Source organism: Heterocephalus glaber, unplaced genomic scaffold (genome assembly GCF_053883595.1).
Source record: "Heterocephalus glaber isolate CG9 unplaced genomic scaffold, H.glaber_assembly_v1.0 deba00001226, whole genome shotgun sequence".
In the NCBI taxonomy this organism is placed as follows: Eukaryota; Metazoa; Chordata; class Mammalia; order Rodentia; family Bathyergidae; genus Heterocephalus; species Heterocephalus glaber.
Window position 1 is genome coordinate 366,515 of NW_028258219.1, and position 17,692 is coordinate 384,206.

Below are 17,692 nucleotides of genomic sequence, written 5' to 3' on the forward strand. Positions count from 1 at the left end.
CTCACGGGTAAATCCGCGCGCGGGGGCGGGAGACGTGAACGCTCTGGCCGTCCGGCCTATGGTGCACACAGGGCAGCGAGACTCCCGAGGTCGGAGATGCACGTGCAACTGGCTGCATCTGCAGCACGCCGAGAGATCGCCCGGCCGCGACCCCTCCACGATTCCGAGGGCTGCACCGGACAGACGTGAACCCGCAAGCCCAGAACACCCGTACTGCCGGACGCTGCCGGTCCTTGGAGCACCTGCCGGGGGTGGGGCGGGGCGGGGGCGGGCCTCTTGGAGAACTACGACTCCCGTGAGGCACTGCTTCTGCCCAGGCGCGTCGGCCCGAGCCGCTGCGCGGGGCCTCATTGGCTGACTGGTTCGGAGCCGGGAGATCTGATTGGCTGAGGGCCGTGAGGCGACAAATTCCGGAAAGGGGAAGAGCAGCCAATATGGCGGCGGAGCGCGGCGCGGGGCAGCAACAGTCGCAGGAGATGATGGAGGGTGAGCGGCCCATGCGGGCCCCCGGGAGTGGCGGATGGGAGAAGCAGGCCCCCACGGCCCCTTGCCCGGGAGGACCTCGGCATCCCACCTCCGACCACATCGGCTGAGTTCTGACAGCTGCCCTCTGGGCTCTGCGGGGCGGGGGCGGCTCGGACCCGGGCATCCCGGTCCGTGGGCGGCAGCGGCCCGGCAACTGGAGTCGAGGGGAGGGGAGGGCGCTTTGTGAGCCGACCGGGGGCGGGGGCCGACGGCGACGTGGCGCGGTGGGAGCCTCGCCCAGAACGCCGGAGATTGACAGGTGGGGAGGGGGCAGCTCTGTCAGATCGCGGGGAAACTGAGGCTCTGGGTGCAGAGACCTGCAGAGTCTGCTGCTTGTTTACATGGCGGGGGCGGAGAAGGGTCCGCTGTGGAAAGCGAGTAGGTTGTGACGCAGGGATGACAAGGAGCTCCGGAGATCGAGTTGTACAAGGCAGTGAGTGATTGCCGGGTTATAGTCCCAAAAAGACTCAGTTCAGCTGTCTTACTCCTCTTCCACTTGATGGAATTATTACGTTACTACGTACTTGTATGTATGTCTATGTATTATATATACATGTAAACGTATTTTCCTATAATTGTATACATATTTGCATGCTCATTTCATGCATGTAAAGACTCAGGCATACACATACTTGTCCCCGATGAGAGTCAGTCATGTCTTTCAGCGCGTAGATGTTTGTGCCTCCAGCGGTTGGGTGAGTGGTACAAACCTACAGTATAGCAGTCAGTCTCCTGTGAAAAGTTAGGAGGAAGAAGGACATTGAGCTAGGAGAGAGGGTGCAGAAGGAAGGGCTGGATGCCTTCAGGTGGTGCTGGTGGCTCTGAGCTGGACCTTGAAGAATCACTAGCTATCAACCAAGTTGGGGCTAGGTGGGGTGAGGGTAATCAAATATTATTGCAGATAAAGAAAACCCAGTCACAGGCAAAGGGTTTGGAGGAGACTTTTCCAAGAGTGACAGTCATATATGATGAGTGGCCAGTGGCAGGGAGCATCACACCTAGGGTCCTTGCCTTTGATACCCTTGCACCCCCCCACCCCACCCCCGCCGTGGGGAATCTAACTCAGGACCCTGCACTTAGCAGCAGGTGTGGAGACCCTTGCATCTTTTTAAGCAAAGAACTACCTCTTCCTCCACTCCCCAGCACAGTCCTCCTTCTGCTGTTTCCGTTTCTTGATAAAGGGCAAATACAAAGCCAGGCTTTTCTCTCTTCCACTCCCACCCATGTCATTACCAGATCTGACACTTCCACTGTTTCAGTAGCTCCAAACCTTCAACGCCCCCATTCCCACTGCCAATACTTTAGCTCAGACATTCCCTCTTCTGTGGTAACTTTATCTCCCGTCTTTGCCAGCCTGTCATACCCAGCGCTCTACTGTCACCTTCTTGCATGCTGATCCACTGTCCCATGATCCAGACCCTGTGCTGCCCTCAGAATAGATGTGCAAGCCCTCTGGCTCCCCATCCTCCCCCTCCTATGGAATGCTCAGGGCCAGGCCCAGAGCCCACATTCCCTGAACCTTCACGACAGAAAGCCCTGCATGTTATGCACATGCTGACTACTCCTGTGACTTTTCTGACTTAATCCTGACAGTAGCTTTCTCGGGTATGGGCACTACTAGTGCCCTTCTATAGATGAGGAGACTGAGGCTTGGAAAAGGAAGTTATTTGCCAGAGCTGTGTCTCTAGAGGCGAGATGCAAACTCAGAAGAGCCATTGGCATCTCAGAAATATCTTTGAAAACACAGATGAGATTTGGCTTTAGAATCAGATCAAATTATCTGGTGCTAGAGAATAAAGTAAATGAGCAAGAGACCACAGAGAAGCCGGTGAGCAGGAAAGGCAGGAACATGGGCCTTGGGTAATAAGTAACCAAGCCAGGTCAGGAAAGAAGGAATGGATTTGTAGATTTTGGAGGTAGAATTTAGAAAGATTTGTTTTATTCAGCAGTTCTTTGCTGGATGTGATTTGCTAGGCACAGCAAGAAACGCAAAGATGAGTGGGACTTCCCCGCTCCGGGGGCACGCTTCCTTGGAGCTAAGCCACAGTCCAGAAGGAAAACGCTTCCACGGTGGTTGAGAATTCCAAGTAATATGCTAGTGCCCTCAGTCCTCAAGACGGACTTCCAGAGAAGTCACAATAAATTATGGAAAAGGATAACTACTTAACAGCCTTGCCAAAGAATTTTTACCAAACTGCCATCTTTAGTACTGCCTTATTCATTAACTGAAATACTTCTCTACCAGCCTTTAAAAGCTTTGAGGTAATAACATTATGTCCAGTGACGTTTGACATCAGTAACCTTCATGTGGGGCATTGGCGCTCTTGGCACATTATTCTTTTTCATTAAGCTCCTTCCTGCCCACAGTCTGATTTGAGTTAGTCTTGATTTCTTTCAGAACATGGGCCTGTGAACTGGGCTGGTTTTCTTGGCCAAATGGATAGTGGAGCGTGGATGAAGGTATGTGGCGGGAAGATCGCCGTGCCCCCTCTGAGGTGGATGCCAGGCCAAACTTGAGGGCTACCCAGGAGGCCCCACACCACGTGGTGCCCCCGGACTCCTGTGATCAGAGAGTATCCCCAGGCTTTCAGAAAACCTGGCAGTTCAGCCCACTAAGGATGGGGACAGGGTGTCACTCACCTAAATGTCCACGCAGCCTCTGCTCTGCCTCCAGTTATCCCTGCTGCTGTGTGCCTCAGATGGTGCCTGGGACACAGGAGACTCAGAAGTTCATGGACTGAGTCCGGCCACCATTTCTGAGCAAAGTCTTGCTGACTCACGGCTGTGTGTTAGTATCTTGTGTGTTCCTCAGAGAGTCACGCAAAGGAGATGCCATTCTTACTGACATGTGTGGGTTCAGTCGACAGGCGGGTCGAGTCTGAGGAGTCGGGTGACGAGGAGGGGAAGAAGCACACCAGTGGCATCGTGGCGGACCTCAGTGAGCAGAGCCTGAAGGATGGAGTGGAGCGGGGTGAGGAGGACCCAGAAGGTACCGGGCATGTTGAGAGCCTTCGCCCTGCCCAGAGGGAGGCGAGCCGGGTGGGGTGATGGTCCTGTGTTGTTTCAGAAAGGGCCAGTCTGCTCCTCAGGGCCTCTCAGTGGGCTGGGGCAGGTGGCTGTGCTCACCAGGTGCAGCCTTCTCCTCGGGAGGTCCCCCAGCTGACTGACGTGCTTACGGCACTTGCCAGAGGGATGCAGTTTTACCTAATTCCACTGAAGGCAAGTAGCTCTGCTGATCATATTGGCACAAGTGTGTTATCTGGGATAGAATCAGAAAATGGGTCTTCAACCTTGGGTTCAGAAAGAGTTGAAATACAAAGGATGGCTGGTAACTCTGCCTCTGCATGCTGCCACAGCAAGAGTAATGCTTAATGTCTTCCAGAAGTCACTTCTGATCCTACTTTGCCACTTCTGTGGCCTGAGGATCAACTTTTCAAGTATATAGGTGTTAAGATCATCTTATGTGGAAATAACCAAACCTCCGTTGATGACCCACACCTTGTTTGTTTGCTTAGAAAATCAGTTTTCAAGCCAGCCATACAGTACCTGTAAGCCCAGCATTCTGAGAGGCTGAGGCAGAAAGATTATAAATTCATGCCCCACCAAGGGGAAAAAAATTTACATGAAAAACGAAAGTTAGAATCAATAGTGTTTGCCTTAATTCCAGCTATCTGGGAGCCTGAGACAGAAAGATCACAAGTTCAAGGCCAACCTGAGCAATTTAATGAGACCCTGTCTCAAAATTTAGGACTGGGAGCATAGCTCGGTGGTAGAGCGCTTGCTTAGCAGCCTAGCATGCAGGAGACCCTGGGCTTAATCCTTAATGCCGCACCAACAAGAAGACAGCATTACCGAGGGTCTCTGAACAGCAGGCTTGAGAGAGACCTCTGGCTTCTGCATTTCCAGATTTGTATATAGTGTATGAATTCTTCAGATATTTGTAATTATACATTACCCTTGTAAAAATAAGTTTGTAAAAAAAGCTAATTTTTAAAATAGCACTGTGCCTCCTGTGCCAGCAAGGATGATTGGTAACTATGGCAACCAAATTTTAAAGCAGAAGCAGCACAGAAGCACCCGTCACATTTGGTTTGGAACTTTAGCATTGAGGTTCTGGAAGAGCCTAGGTGGGTTAAGAGCATAGGTGTTGCCGTCTGATGCAGTCACAGGCAGGCTCAGGCTGTGCTGCTGACACATCAAGGTCTGGGGTGCACTGGGAACTCAGGGCGGCAGGGTTCTGGGTTCCTTTCCCCTGACTGGTGTCAAAATGGAGCACTGTGGTCCTGCTCCTCTGCACAGTAGATGGGGGAAGAGATTCCCCATGCTTGCCCCAGGGCACTTGCTGGTGGTGGGAAAGTCCAGCTTGCCTGAGCCTAGGCTCTTTCCTCCAGGTGCTGGCTGATCATAGGTTCACAGGGAACTCACATTTCTTTTTTCCTTTTTTTTTTTTGTACCGGGGATCGAACTCGGGTCCTTGCGCTTGCGCAGCAGTCTGTGAAACCACTGAGCTAAATCCCCGGCCCTGGGAACTCACATTTCTAATGTTTGAGAAACTGAGACTGGCTCCTGTTTGTACTTACATTTTATCTTTAAACAAAACAAATTCAAACATGTTTACTGTTGTCTACTTATTTTCCCTAACTTATTTTAAAAATATGACCATGATGCATTTGGAAGGATGTTCTAGTAAATTCCCTCTAGGTTAAGTTCGAATCTCAGGAAGGCGGAGGGCTACCCTTGCTAGGTGGACTGCAAATAGCAGCCCCTGACCATGAGCCATGTGTCCTGAGGCACCTCGGAGAGCCCCCGGTCCCATCTGCTGGCCAGTGTCACTCTGTGGTGTCCTCTTGTAGTCTCCAAGTGTCCTGGTTTGGGTACCAAATGGGCACCTTGGCTTAATGGTAGGACCTCTTGCCACAACTTCCTGAGCTCCAGGACAGTGCATTAGTGCTATCTTTTGGTGGGAGAATTTGGACCTGTCTCTTGGTTTATCTCAGATTCTTTTATTCAATTCTTAGGTCAGTTGGTACCCTATAAAGTTCCAGGTAAACTGTGACTGTTTTTTTTCAAATGGCCATGATTGATCATTATAGAAAAGGCATCATGAAAACACAGTGAAGTGATTCGGCCAAGCCCAGCCATGCTTCTTGGTGAAACTGGTCCCACGTCGAGTGGTCTCTGAGACCTCCAGCCAAGGAACAGGCTGCCAGTACCCACTCCGCTTGTCCCAGGGAGCCAGTGGTAGGCCTGTGGGACAGACACAGAAGAAAGAGCCCCAGTAAAATTCTAACAGTGACAGCCATTTCACAGGAAATGCAGAAGGGAGAGCATCCCGGGGATACAATTCAGAACCCAGACTGAGAGAAGCTCTACAAGACAGGCAGCTCACTTTCTGCTAACCAAAAGTTGCAAGGGGAAAAAAGGTCCTAAGAAAATGCCATGCAAAGGCGAGTGTGGTGGCCTGTAATCCCAGCACTCCGGAGGCTGAGGCAGGAGGATCGCGTTTGAGACAACCCTGAGCTACATAGTGAGTTCAAGGCCAGTCTGGACTACGTAGTAAGACCCTGTCTCAAAAGAGAGTGCCAGGGATTTAGCTCAGCAAGCGCAAGGTCCTGAGTTCGATCCTCAGTACCAGAAAAGAGAGAGAGAGAGAGAGAGAGAGAGAAAGAGAAAAAAAAATACCATCCAGTCACAATATATAACCTTATTTGGATCTTACCTCGAGCAAACAAGAAGAAAAGTATAAGACACTTGGGAAGTAAGCACTGGCTGGATATTTGGTGATACGGAGAAAATACTGGTACTCTTAAAGTGTGGTGAGAGTGTGTGCATACATACATGTGTACATGTGCACCATGTGCCTGCACGTGTGTGTGTCTGCATGCGCGGTGTCTCTGTTTTTGCTCCTTCGGGTTGATATGGCTCTGGTGAAGTGAGAGCAGGGGCTGCTGGTGAGAGGCTGTGAACATGGCCAGGAAGCAGCTCCCAGATCCCATGTGGAGGAAGGCACGCTCCCGGTGGACAGTCCTTGTGGACTTGCGGTGGGCCTCTCTGCTGAAATTAGTTCACCAGTCTTCAGCTGAGAAGTGTGCCTAAATTATTCATCAAGGCTCTTTGGTCCTATCTGTTAAGCTGCACTTCATTTTATTTGCTTTTTGCAGAGAAAAAGATGCTGTAGATTTTGTAGATGCTGGGCCAGTTTCCAAAGCAGTGAAAGGCGCATCCTGGAACATGTGCTAGGCCCATCATGATCTGTATTCAGACGTCCTGATTTATTGCCACAGACAAGAAGGGGAAGGGCTGGGTGAGGGCGGGCGGTAGCCTCACAGCGGTGCTTCCCGGCAGGGATGGGCTCACCACACAGAGGCAGACTCCTTGCCCTCATTTCTGCCGGCAGCTTCAAGCTGCAGCTGCCTTCTTTTTTTTTGATGCCGGGGCTCGAACTTGGGACCTTGTGCTTGTGAGGCAGGCAGCGGAACCGTTGAGCTAAATCCCTGGCCTTTACATCTGCCTTCTTGAGAAGCTCAGAGGCACAGATGAGAGTTTAGAAACCTTTGTCCATCACTGAATTCAGGAACTCAGAGTGCTCGAAGCATCACCCTTGTCAAGTCACGCTGAGTGGGCGCTGCCAGCCAGACATCTCAGACCTGGGGCCGCTGCCTCCTGTGGAGAGTCCTGAATGAGTCTCCTCCTCGTCCTTTCTTTCAGAGGAGCATGAGCTGGCTGTGGACATGGAGACCATTAGCCTGGACCGAGATGCAGAGGTAATGCTGCCTGCCCTGCCCAGCCTCAGAGTGTGTGGTGCCAGGCTATCTCACCGTCAGGTTATATTTTATGAAGGTGAGAGATTGCTAAGTGGTTTCCTGAGAGAAGTTGCCTAGGCTTCTCTTGGTTAGGTCAGTCTCCACGTTCCTGCTGTTTTCATCCCAGTGATTGAAACTCTGTGAGGCCTAGAAGACAGGTGCGATACCTTTGGCTCACAAATCACATGCGTAGGCCCGTGTTGCGTTGCGTGTCCTGGGCCTTCCCGTTTCCAGCCCCTGCAGAGTCACATGTGTGTGGCCAGTGCCCGGGGCTGGAAGATGCCTGGCTGGGGTCCTCTCCTGAGCCCACAGCACGAACTGGTGACCAGGTGACAGTGCCTGTCCACGGAGCTGGGCTTGCTTTTGTGCTCAGGGAGTGGCAGGGGAGCAGAGGCTGTCACGATCATTTTACATAACGAGTACAAGTCATAGCTAAACCAAAGAGTGCCTGCCAGCTCTCCCTGCGACACCGTCACTTCTCAGTCACAGATGTGATCTGGCTGAGCCTCAGGTCCCCCTCCCCGGCTCGTGCTGCAGGGAACAGGCCACAGGTACTCGTTTCTTCTGCATTTCAGGATGTGGATCTAAATCACTATCGAATTGGGAAAATCGAAGGCTTTGAGGTGCTGAAGAAAGTGAAGGTGAGAGGGATCTGTCCTTGCATCCCCGGTGACATGGAGGTGGGGCACAGCCCTTGTCCCCATCCTGTGGGAGGCACCAACCTGTGTGGAGACCCTGCCACCCAGCTCTGTCTGGGATGTGGTCAGGGTCTGGCCGAAGCAGAGGAGTCCACAAGGCTCCTGAAGCTCAGCCGGCCTCAGGGCTGAGGCTCAGCACCAGGCCAACACTCAGCCAGGTGTGCAGGGCTCACTCCTGCAGCTGGGTTTGCTTCTCAGCGTGAAGCCCACAGGGTTCTTGGCTTCTGCCAGGATGTGGCTCCCTCCAGCCCTGCCCAGCAGGTCCTCTCTGAGGGCTCCTGCCTGGCCTCGAGTGGGACAGGGCAACTCCAGCTGTGTGCACCTTTGCCCCTGCCTCTCAAAGGCCGCTGCCTTTCTAGGAGACTGGGAGAATGAAGACACATGTTCCCAGGGGGAAGATGGCCCTGTGCCCCTGCGTCGCCCATGCCAACCACCTCTTCCTATCCCCAGACACTCTGCCTCCGTCAGAACTTAATTAAGTGCATTGAGAACCTGGAGGAGCTGCAGAGCCTTCGTGAGCTGGATCTCTATGATAACCAGATCAAAAAGATTGAGAACCTGGAGGCACTGACCGAGTTGGAGTGAGTTGGGAGACTGGAGGAGACGACTGGGCAGGGGTGGCCAGGCCGCTGAAGCACCACCCTCCTGCTCTCACCCTTCTGCAGGACCCTGCACCGCACCTGCCTCTAGCGGGGTGTGGCAGCTTCACATGGGCCGTCAGCTTGCTGGACACACTCGCTTAGAAGTCTGAAACAGGGCTCCTGCTTAGGTTCCATTCTGCAAAACCATGGAGAAGCCAGGCGCATTGCAAGTTCAAAGCCTGGGCAACTTAACTGACCCTATCTCAAAACAAAAAAAAAATTTACAAGGACTGAGGGTGGGCGTGATGGTGCATGCCTATAATCACCATGCTCAGGAAGGCTGAGGCAGGAGGATTACAGATTTAAGCCTGGCCTGGACAACTTACTGATTCAGTGAGAACCTGTCTCAAAATACAAAATAAATACAAAGAGCTGGGCGTGTAGCTTATTGTGAAACCCTGGGATCACCGTGCAGTTCTGCCAAAAACAAAAAAGACTGGCATGTAGCAAGTGGTAGATGCTAACCCAGTGTGTGTGAGACTGGGTTCAACCCCCAGTACTGCCGAAAAGGAGAGATGATTTGGATTAATGTTCCTCTTTCCTTGATTTTTTTTTCCCAGTACTGTACTAGGGATTGAACCCAGGGCCTCACACGTGCTAGGCAAATGCTCCACCACTAAGCTGGAACCTCCTCCTCTGGGGGCGGGGGGACAAGGTCGAAGTTGCTCAGGCTGGCCTTGAATTTGCAGTCCTCCTGCCTCAGCCTCCCGAGTAGCTGGGATTACAGGCCTATGCCATCACACCCAGCTGTTTGTTGTTAATTCAGCACGTCTCAGGTGCCTTCTGTGTGCATTCCCTGGTTCTGGGTCCTGCTGTGGACACAGTGTGAATGAAACCTGGTTTCTGTCTTGAGTTCAGCCCTGGGAGGCAGAATGGAGACTCTGCACGCCGCCCTGGGACTTGCCAGGCTCCTGGCAGTGTCCCGGTCCACCTAACAGTGGGGGGGGGGGGTTGCGGGGTGTGCTCAGATCCGGTCCCACAGGGACTGCAGCCTCCCAGAAGGGAGGCCGTCTCTAGGCTAACTTCTGACTCCTGCAATTCATGTCCATTTAAAAAAAATGTTTTGCTTGTTTCTAGGATTCTAGATATTTCTTTTAATCTGCTGAGAAACATTGAAGGGATTGACCAGTTGACTCAGCTGAAAAAACTCTTCTTGGTCAACAATAAAATCAGTAAAATTGAGAACTTAAGTAACTTACATCAGCTGCAGATGCTGGAGCTGGGATCCAACCGCATCCGGGTAGGTTCGAGGTGCTGGCTGTATGATCAGCAGTGTGCATAGGATGGAGGCCTGGCGCCATGGTGTTTCAGTAACAAGGGGTTTTTTTGGTACTGGGGATCGAACTCGGGACCTTGTGCTTGTGAGGCGGGCGCTGGAACCACTGAGCTAAATCCCTGGCCCAACAGGGAGGTTATTTTTAAGGAAAAATGCTACCGGAAGTAAGTGTCAAGAATGTGTGCCCCATGTGGACTTCTGCTGCTCTCCATCCAAGCCCTGTCCCTGCCTCCAGCCATCCCCAGCTGTGCCTGCCATGGTGAACCCCCAGCCCAAGCACTGCCTCCGAGCTTCCAGGGAAGCAAGGTTGAGCCCGTCACTGCTGATTCATGACCACTGCGAAGTCGCTGGCATCTGACGGAGGGGAACCTCAGAGGGGTCGCATGAGGCCTGACTTGGGGCGGGCCTCCCAGGCAGAAATGAGGACTGTCAGCCAGGAGACCCTGAGCCCACATCTGATCACCTCTCTCTGGTCATGGCGCTGCCGCTGTACCTGTGGCCTTGTTTAGCAGTGGAGGCTGGTGTTTCTGAGCACATAGCACCCACCCTGCACTGGCAGCACCCACCATATGGGTCTGGAAGTATTACAACACACCATGCCAGTCCTGCTGGGCCCAGCAGTCTCTTGAAGGTCACTGTTAGAGATCTCACGCCAAACAGCGAAGCAGCACAGTCACAACCAGGGGGGTCCAGATGCCAGCCTCTCACCAAGTTTCTCCCTGCAGAGCATTCCAGGAGGCTTGTCAGCCCTGAGCACAGCTGTGGCTCCGAAGGGTGCCCAGTCCTGTCACAGTGGGCAGGACGAGCCACGCGCCCCTCACTGGCTGGTGCACTGCTTGTGAGCATCCTGGTCTGGTGGCTTTGTCTGTGAAGTAATCAGCTTGCTCTGAGAGCAGGAGGGAAACTGAGGCCAAGTCAGTCCAGCTCGACTGACCTGCCATGGGGAAGGCACTGAGGAGGCCAGACAGAGGCCCCCATAATGGGAGCAAGGAGAAGCTATGGCATAAGGTCACTGCCCCAGGGTCCTCAGGCTCCCAGGTCCCACAGACCTGGCAGACTCTCAGCATCGCACTCTGCAGAGACCTCAGTTGTGGGGAACACACTGTTCTGGACACTGTGTAGGGTGACAGACGTGCTACCTCAGGAAGGGACGTGATAAATCTGCTAGTGCAGGGTTTTCCAGCTGTGCTCCCCAGAACTCCAGGGCTCAGAAAATGAAAAAGAGGGTTGGGAAGGAACCCAAGAGGTCAGGCCTCAGGCCTCCCACCAGCTTCCTGGTTTTCGTACTCTACTTCCAAGTAGGATGGCATTGGAAATCCTCAGAGCAGGTCAGGAAGTTGCCCAAGCTCGCAGAGGTCAAGTCCAAATGGCTCCTGCTCCGGAGCCCTCCCTGAACCTGGCTCAGCCACGGGCTACCATCCTGATGGCTCTTCTGTCCTTCTCACAGGCAATTGAAAACATCGACACTTTAACCAACCTCGAGAGTTTGTTTTTGGGGAAAAACAAAATTACTAAGCTTCAGAACCTGGATGCCCTCACCAACCTGACAGTCCTCAGTATGCAGGTACTGACGTCCCAGCCTCTGCCCCCAGAGCCACCAGGTGTGAACCACCACACCTAACTGTAGTCCTTTGTCCCCCACTGCATCCTGAGGGCCACGCTGTTTCACTGTCAGTATGTGGAGAAAACATGGACATCATCCACACAAAACTCCATCCCTTTCTATATAATTTTTTGAAATTTATTTTTAAACATTTCATTGTTTTGGGTCATGTTCCTTTGCCCATTGAGAGGAGGCTGATTGGATGGCTTTTGCCATGGGACTCTGAAGGGCGAGCTCACCTGGTCCTCCTGTCAGCTGCAGTGCTCAGGCACTGGCTACACTAGGTGCTTGGGCTCCATCTCCCTCTCATGTTAAGGAAACTAGTGGGATTGGACCTGGGAGGGGACATGTGATGGTGCCTTGGGGACAGCCTGGCTTGGTGAGTCCCCCCCAGCCACCAGCAGGAGCAGCGGGCGTGGGAAACCACTCATCCTAAGTGACCGATGTTTTGCAGACTGCTTTGAAAAAGAAGTTCTTAAGGTCTGATTTAAGATCTGTCCTCTAAACATGCAGATTTATTTCAAAATATTCAGTAATTTTGACATTTTAAAATTGTTCAGTTAAGCCAGGCGTAGTGGCACACACCTGTGATCCCAGCATTCAGGAGCCTGAGGCAAGAGGATCGCTGTGAGTTCGAGGCCAGCCTGGGCCATATAGGTCAAGACCAGCCTGAACTACATAGCAAGACCCTGTCTCAAAACAAACAGTTAAGAACGGTAGAGCAGACTTGGAAGTTCAGTCCCCTTTTTTGCACAAGCCCTACTCTGGTAGGTTCTAGATGAAAGCCCTGTTCTCAGGGCCCTTTGGGGTAGTAGTCAGAAGCCCCAGCTCCCACATCCCCTCTGTTCCTCCCTCTTTGTAGCCCTGACATGTGGCCTCCCCTCTTGCAGAGCAACCGGCTGACAAAGATCGAGGGTCTGCAGAACCTGGTGAACCTGCGGGAGCTGTACCTCAGCCACAATGGCATCGAGGTCATCGAGGGTCTGGAAAACAATGTAAGACTGAGTGTGGGGCAGCAGGGGGGCCAGGGCTGGGTGCAGGAGAACACGCCCCCCCCCCCAGGACTGGCCTTAGGTAGACCTTGCCCCGAGGGGGGTGTATCCTGGAGGCATCAGGGGCGCATGCAGGATGGGATGCTAGCCACAGTCCATGGGGGCCCTGGTTCCTGGGCAGGGTGCTGTATGTATCCATCATGTGCTGCGGCCTTCGAAAGATCTGGGAAACCTGCCTACCCTGTCCTGCAAGGGTAGCTGGCCTCCAGATGTCCCCACCTCCCAGTCACTGAACTTCCTGCCCTACTTGCTGGCCTGGGGGGGCCACAGGTGCTCTGAAGGGGGCAGCAGCCCTGTTCCTCAGCCCTTTTCCTGGAGCTTGGAGGTCTTGTCTTCCTCCTCGATGCCTGGCCTGACACTCAGGAAGAGCCTCCACTTGGGCAGGGCCCAAGGGCCAGGGGCCAGGCTCCCTCCCTCGCAGTGGCCTCCAGCTCGGCCTGCTTTTACTCAGTGCAGGGTTTCAGATAAATAAAGTACTTTTTCTCATCCAATTTTACTGTTTTTTTGTTTTTTTTGTTTTTTTGTTTTTTTTCTGTTTTAATTCCCAGCAAAGTTAACCAGATGGGTTACTTTCTGTTACCATGGACAAAGCATTTCAATCTCAGTACAGGCTCCTTTGGCCTTTGTGCCTCTGCCCTGTAGCCTGGTTGCCATTAGGGATTTGTTCTGGAAGAGAAACCAGAGTCTGAATTTCATTTCACTAGACTCTGGAAAATTAGGAAAGTTAGATTTGCATGGGAGAAGTTTGGCCACTTTGCTTCAACCTCAGTGGAATTAGGAGTTTACAAAACCAGGTGCTTGGGGTGGGGATTTAGCTCAGTGGTTTCGTCACCTGCTGCGCAAGCGTAAAGACCCGAGTTCAATCCCCGGTACCGGAAAAAAAAAACAAAAAAAACCCCAGGTGCTCACACCCACTGAGAACCAGTTGAGGCCCCCTAGGAGCTGTGGCTGACACAGGGCACCTCGCAGAAGGCCATGAGGTGGCGGGGTGCATTGGCAGCCCCTCCCCAGGAGCCCAGTGCCCCCTGGGAGGCAGACACCCCCACAGTGGGCTCCAGCAGACAGAGCAGGCCTCAGGCGAAGGGGAAGCCTCAGCACAGATCTCCCAGGGCGAGCAACCGCTGTGCTCAATCGTGGTTAAACACCAGGTCATTCCCGGCCTCTGAAACAAAACAGCAAAAGCACTGCGTTAGAGATAATTACGATATTGTAATATTCATGACTATCAAAATTCCTCTGGAATATTTCTTTACCAGAAATCAAAACTTTACCTCATTTTCTTGCACGTTTTACTTCTTAATGGATTGCGAATGTATTTCTCCAATGGGAGGTGAGGAGATATGTCCCTTTTCCCAACTGGCAAGTGCCCGGCCCCGACCCACTCAACAGACGGTGCCTCCCGCCCCGACACCTATCCTGTTTGGAGCTGGCTCTGCCCACCCCTCCCGGGGTCCAGAACATGCTGGCCCCTGACCAGGTGTTACATCGTGACACAGGATGCCAGCCTGCTCTGTTCCTTTTTCCTTTTCGTTTTTTAAAAGTAGTTTACTGGTTTGCTTTTAGAAGAGCTTTCAGACAGGTCTAGCTCCTCCTATAAACCACAGCAGGAGTCACGAGTGTGTGAGTAAGACCCTGAGCTGGGAGGTCAGGGTCTGGGCCTGACAGCTGTGCTGCCACCAGCGCATGCCGAGGGCTGCACCTTCGCCTTGGTCGGACCTCATGGGGCTCAGATCTGCACTTCCCTCATCCGCTTGGGCTTGCACTCCTAGGAGGTGACCATCACAGGACAGGTGCAGAGTGCTGGGGAGCAGCCTGTCCCAGCCCTGCTGCCACGCTCTGTGTCCTTGGGCTGCCCACGGGCCCCCTCTCCGCGGTTTGCAGGCCCTGAACTGCCGGAACATGGCCCCACTCACTACATTGGTGGATGTGGCAGGCAGTGAGATGGGGTGGTTTGCAGGACCCAGCTCAGCTATGTGCCTTTATCCCATATTGAAGGACACGTCACACTGACCTTGTAACTTGCTCGGTGTGGCGGCCCTCACACTCGTACTGTCTGAGTCCCAGTCAGTGTTCAGGGTACCTGTGCCCTGTGCTGCCATGGCATAGGTGCGGAAGCCAGCACCACAGAGCCTTTTCGTCTGCAGAGCCATTGGTGGGCATCATGTGTGTTTGTGGGTTTCGTTCTTATTTTGCTGGGACTGTGTAAGCTTTTCCCTTAAAACTTGAGAGGACTTGGAATGGGAATGCCAGGAACCTGGTAGAAGAGAAGACAGGGACCTTCAGAAGTGTAGAGAGCATTGGGTGGGAAGATTCCCTCTGAGTTTAGAAAAGCTTGCCGGGTGATTAGTTACAGGGGCAAGCAGTAGGAGCTATGGGAGATGTAATTTCCACCATGAAATTATTCTTGTTAAATCTTGAAATTCTGTGAGCTTTGAAACAACCCCCCAGGCTGAGCACCTGATCTGTACTGCAGGCATCTGACCTGATCGTAAATGCAATGTGTCCTGCTGGGTGTGCACTGTCCCTCACCCGGGACATGGTCCTCCGTGACTGTCCACTGCCCCTCTCGCCCATCACTGTAGTCCCAGTGGGGCTCAGCGTGGCTCCATGGCCTCATCCCAGCCCGAGGGCCTCTGTCGGGGTGGCGGGGGACTAGGCACCTCCTCGTGCCTCTGCTGTGTGCCCAGGCAGTGTCACACCCTCCCTGAGCCCCGGGCTCTTGGCTCTAGCAAGGAGAGGAATCTCGTGTAGTGTGTGCTGTGCTGTTGTGCGTCTCCTCGTGGTAACCACTGAATACAGTTTCCGCAGTCGTGCCCCTGAAGCAGAGGCTGGGTTGTCCTGCAGCCCTGAGCTCAGCGCTTCATACTGCATGGTCACATAATCACGTGTGAACGGTGGTAATCCAGGAGAACTTTTATTTTCTTATTTTAGAACAAACTTACGATGTTGGACATTGCATCAAATAGAATCAAAAAGATTGAAAATATCAGCCATCTAACAGAGCTGCAGGAGTTCTGGGTAAGTGTACACCTCAGGTTGGGTAGTGCTGTGGCTCAGCGGGTCCTGTTGACGCAAGACCTCTGGTCCAGTGAGCCTTGGTGGTATGGCCAAGCATTGAGGAGGTTTGGGGCATTGGGGTGCCAGGGTTTGGTGTTTCTTTGCCCTTGCTCCTGAGTACAAGCCACAGGGCAGCATCTGTAAGAGTTGCAGATCCTGGTCAGGATCACAGTTGGCCCTGCCATGCCCCAGACACAGCGTCTGCCTGGAACCAGGTGCAGATGAACATGTAGAAGGCCCGACTTGTGTGTGCTCAGGCCCTGGAACTGGCGTTTGACTTAAAGGCTTCAAACCCGGAGGAGGGGTGCACGCGTGCAGCACAGCCACATCCCAGCTCCGTGGAAAGTCAGGGTGGTGACTGCGGGCACAGCCACCCAGGAATCCACTGTTTCACCCCGAGGTCGTGATGTGGCTCTGGGGTAGCGCTGCAGAGCCAATGGGAGGAGTCCAGACGTGAGAGAGGCCTTTGGCAGCGGGGGTGTAGCTCAGTGGTATGGATGGGGTAGATGGCCAGGGTTGTGAGCCTGCCCCTTGCTGGGGGCACACACCTGTACAGGTGCCACACACTGCAATCCCTGCACTCTGGGAAGCTGAGGCAGTGGGCCCACAAGTCCCAGCCTAGCCTGGGCAAATTAGCAAGGCCTGTCTCAAAATAGAAGTGGGCTGGGGATGTAGCTCAGTGCAGAGGCCCTGGGTCCAAGCCCAGTGCCACAGAAAGCAAGACTCCATGGCCTCACACCTGTGTCACAGCGTGAAGCAAGCTCCGAGTGGGGTGTCCTCAGGGACCGCTGGTGCAGGGCAGGAGCCGCAGGCTCAGGAGGGTGGCCTCTGGCCTGCAGGCCACAGACAGGCACAGTCCGGCTTTGGGAACAGTGCTGAGCAGGCCTGTCAATGTGGAGCCCTGTGCTTGTGGGAGGCAGCTTCCCGGCCCAGTTCTGGGGTGAACAGATCTGTGCACTGCCGCTGCGAAGTCCCCGGGGGACTGCAGGTGCCAGGAGGCGGGGCAGAGGGCGACCCACAGCGACCTGCGCCTTGCAGCCAGGTCCAGGTCCTGGGCCGGGGTGGGCTGCCCTCCTTGCACGGCCACTCTATCCCCAGATGAACGACAACCTCCTGGAGAGCTGGAGCGACTTGGACGCGCTGAAGGGTGCCCGTAGCCTCGAGACCGTGTACCTGGAGCGCAACCCCCTGCACAGGGACCCACAGTACCGGCGGAAAGTCATGCTGGCCCTGCCGTCCGTCCGGCAGATCGACGCCACCTTCGTCAGGTTCTGAGTCCGCCCGGTTCCTCGCTTGCCCCTCTCCTCACAAGAACTCCCTGGCCACAGGTTTTCAATCCAGCCATTGCTCCTGACCTCGTCATTCTCAAGTCACAGCCCCACGGCAATAAAAGGCACTGACGGTAGCTAGCGTGCGATGCCACGTGCGCCGGGCACGGGTGCCACTCAGCCCTGCCGCGCTGTCCCTGGCGAGCAGTGGACAGAACACAGTTCTTGTGGCTGGCTGGGCCCTGGTCTCCAGGTCTCGTCCACCCGTGTCGATGACAGGCTGGGTGTGCTTTAGGGACCGGCGTGGGGGCAGCAGGCCCTCATTCCCTAGGGTGCAGGCAGGTGTGAGCAGCCCTGACCTACAGCTGTCGCGCTGCTGAGTCCAGGGCAGTCGGTGCCAGTTCTGGACAGGTGCTGGAGATCGAAAACAGAACCCTGGCGTGAGGGGTGGTGGTGAGGAGCGGTGGCCCCAGTGCCCCTCACTGCACCTCAGCCTGAGACAGGGCCGCCGCCTTCACTCGGGCAGGGTCGGGACCGAGCGCAGGCTGCGGCGTCCCTCGGGGCCTCGCTGGCCCCCATGCCACAGGGCCACCAGAGTCCTTCCACTTCCAGGAGCGGCTGCACTTGCGCTGACAGGTGCGGGGCCTCCCTCACTGCCACCCACAGCAGTTGCTTAGGATCCACCTGGATTTCAGCAGTTGTCCGCCTCCACACTGCAAGCTCTCAGGGCCCACACCTCTCTGGGTCGCTGGGCTGGAGCCTGGGCTGG

At 54.1% G+C, this 17,692-nt stretch overlaps 1 protein-coding gene across 6 annotated transcripts; it reads left to right on the top strand.

The window, feature by feature from the left end:
- Positions 1–278: 278 nt before the first annotated feature.
- Ppp1r7 (protein phosphatase 1 regulatory subunit 7) lies at positions 279–17,060 on the top strand. 6 transcript variants are annotated; one of them, XM_004868471.4, is made up of 10 exons: positions 279–486; positions 3,386–3,514; positions 7,234–7,289; positions 7,904–7,969; positions 8,477–8,607; positions 9,745–9,907; positions 11,391–11,507; positions 12,437–12,541; positions 15,530–15,616; positions 16,754–17,060. In XM_004868471.4, exons 1-10 carry the CDS (start codon positions 435–437, stop codon positions 16,928–16,930), a joined length of 1,083 nt encoding a protein of 360 aa, XP_004868528.1. In that variant the 5' UTR covers positions 279–434; the 3' UTR covers positions 16,931–17,060. The 6 variants fall into 6 exon arrangements, with proteins under 6 accessions (XP_004868528.1, XP_004868530.1, XP_021102957.1 ...); XM_004868473.4 differs by having other exon boundaries at positions 3,386–3,496; XM_021247298.2 differs by lacking the exon at positions 279–486 and adding an exon at positions 815–958 and having other exon boundaries at positions 3,386–3,496.
- Positions 17,061–17,692: the final 632 nt, after the last annotated feature.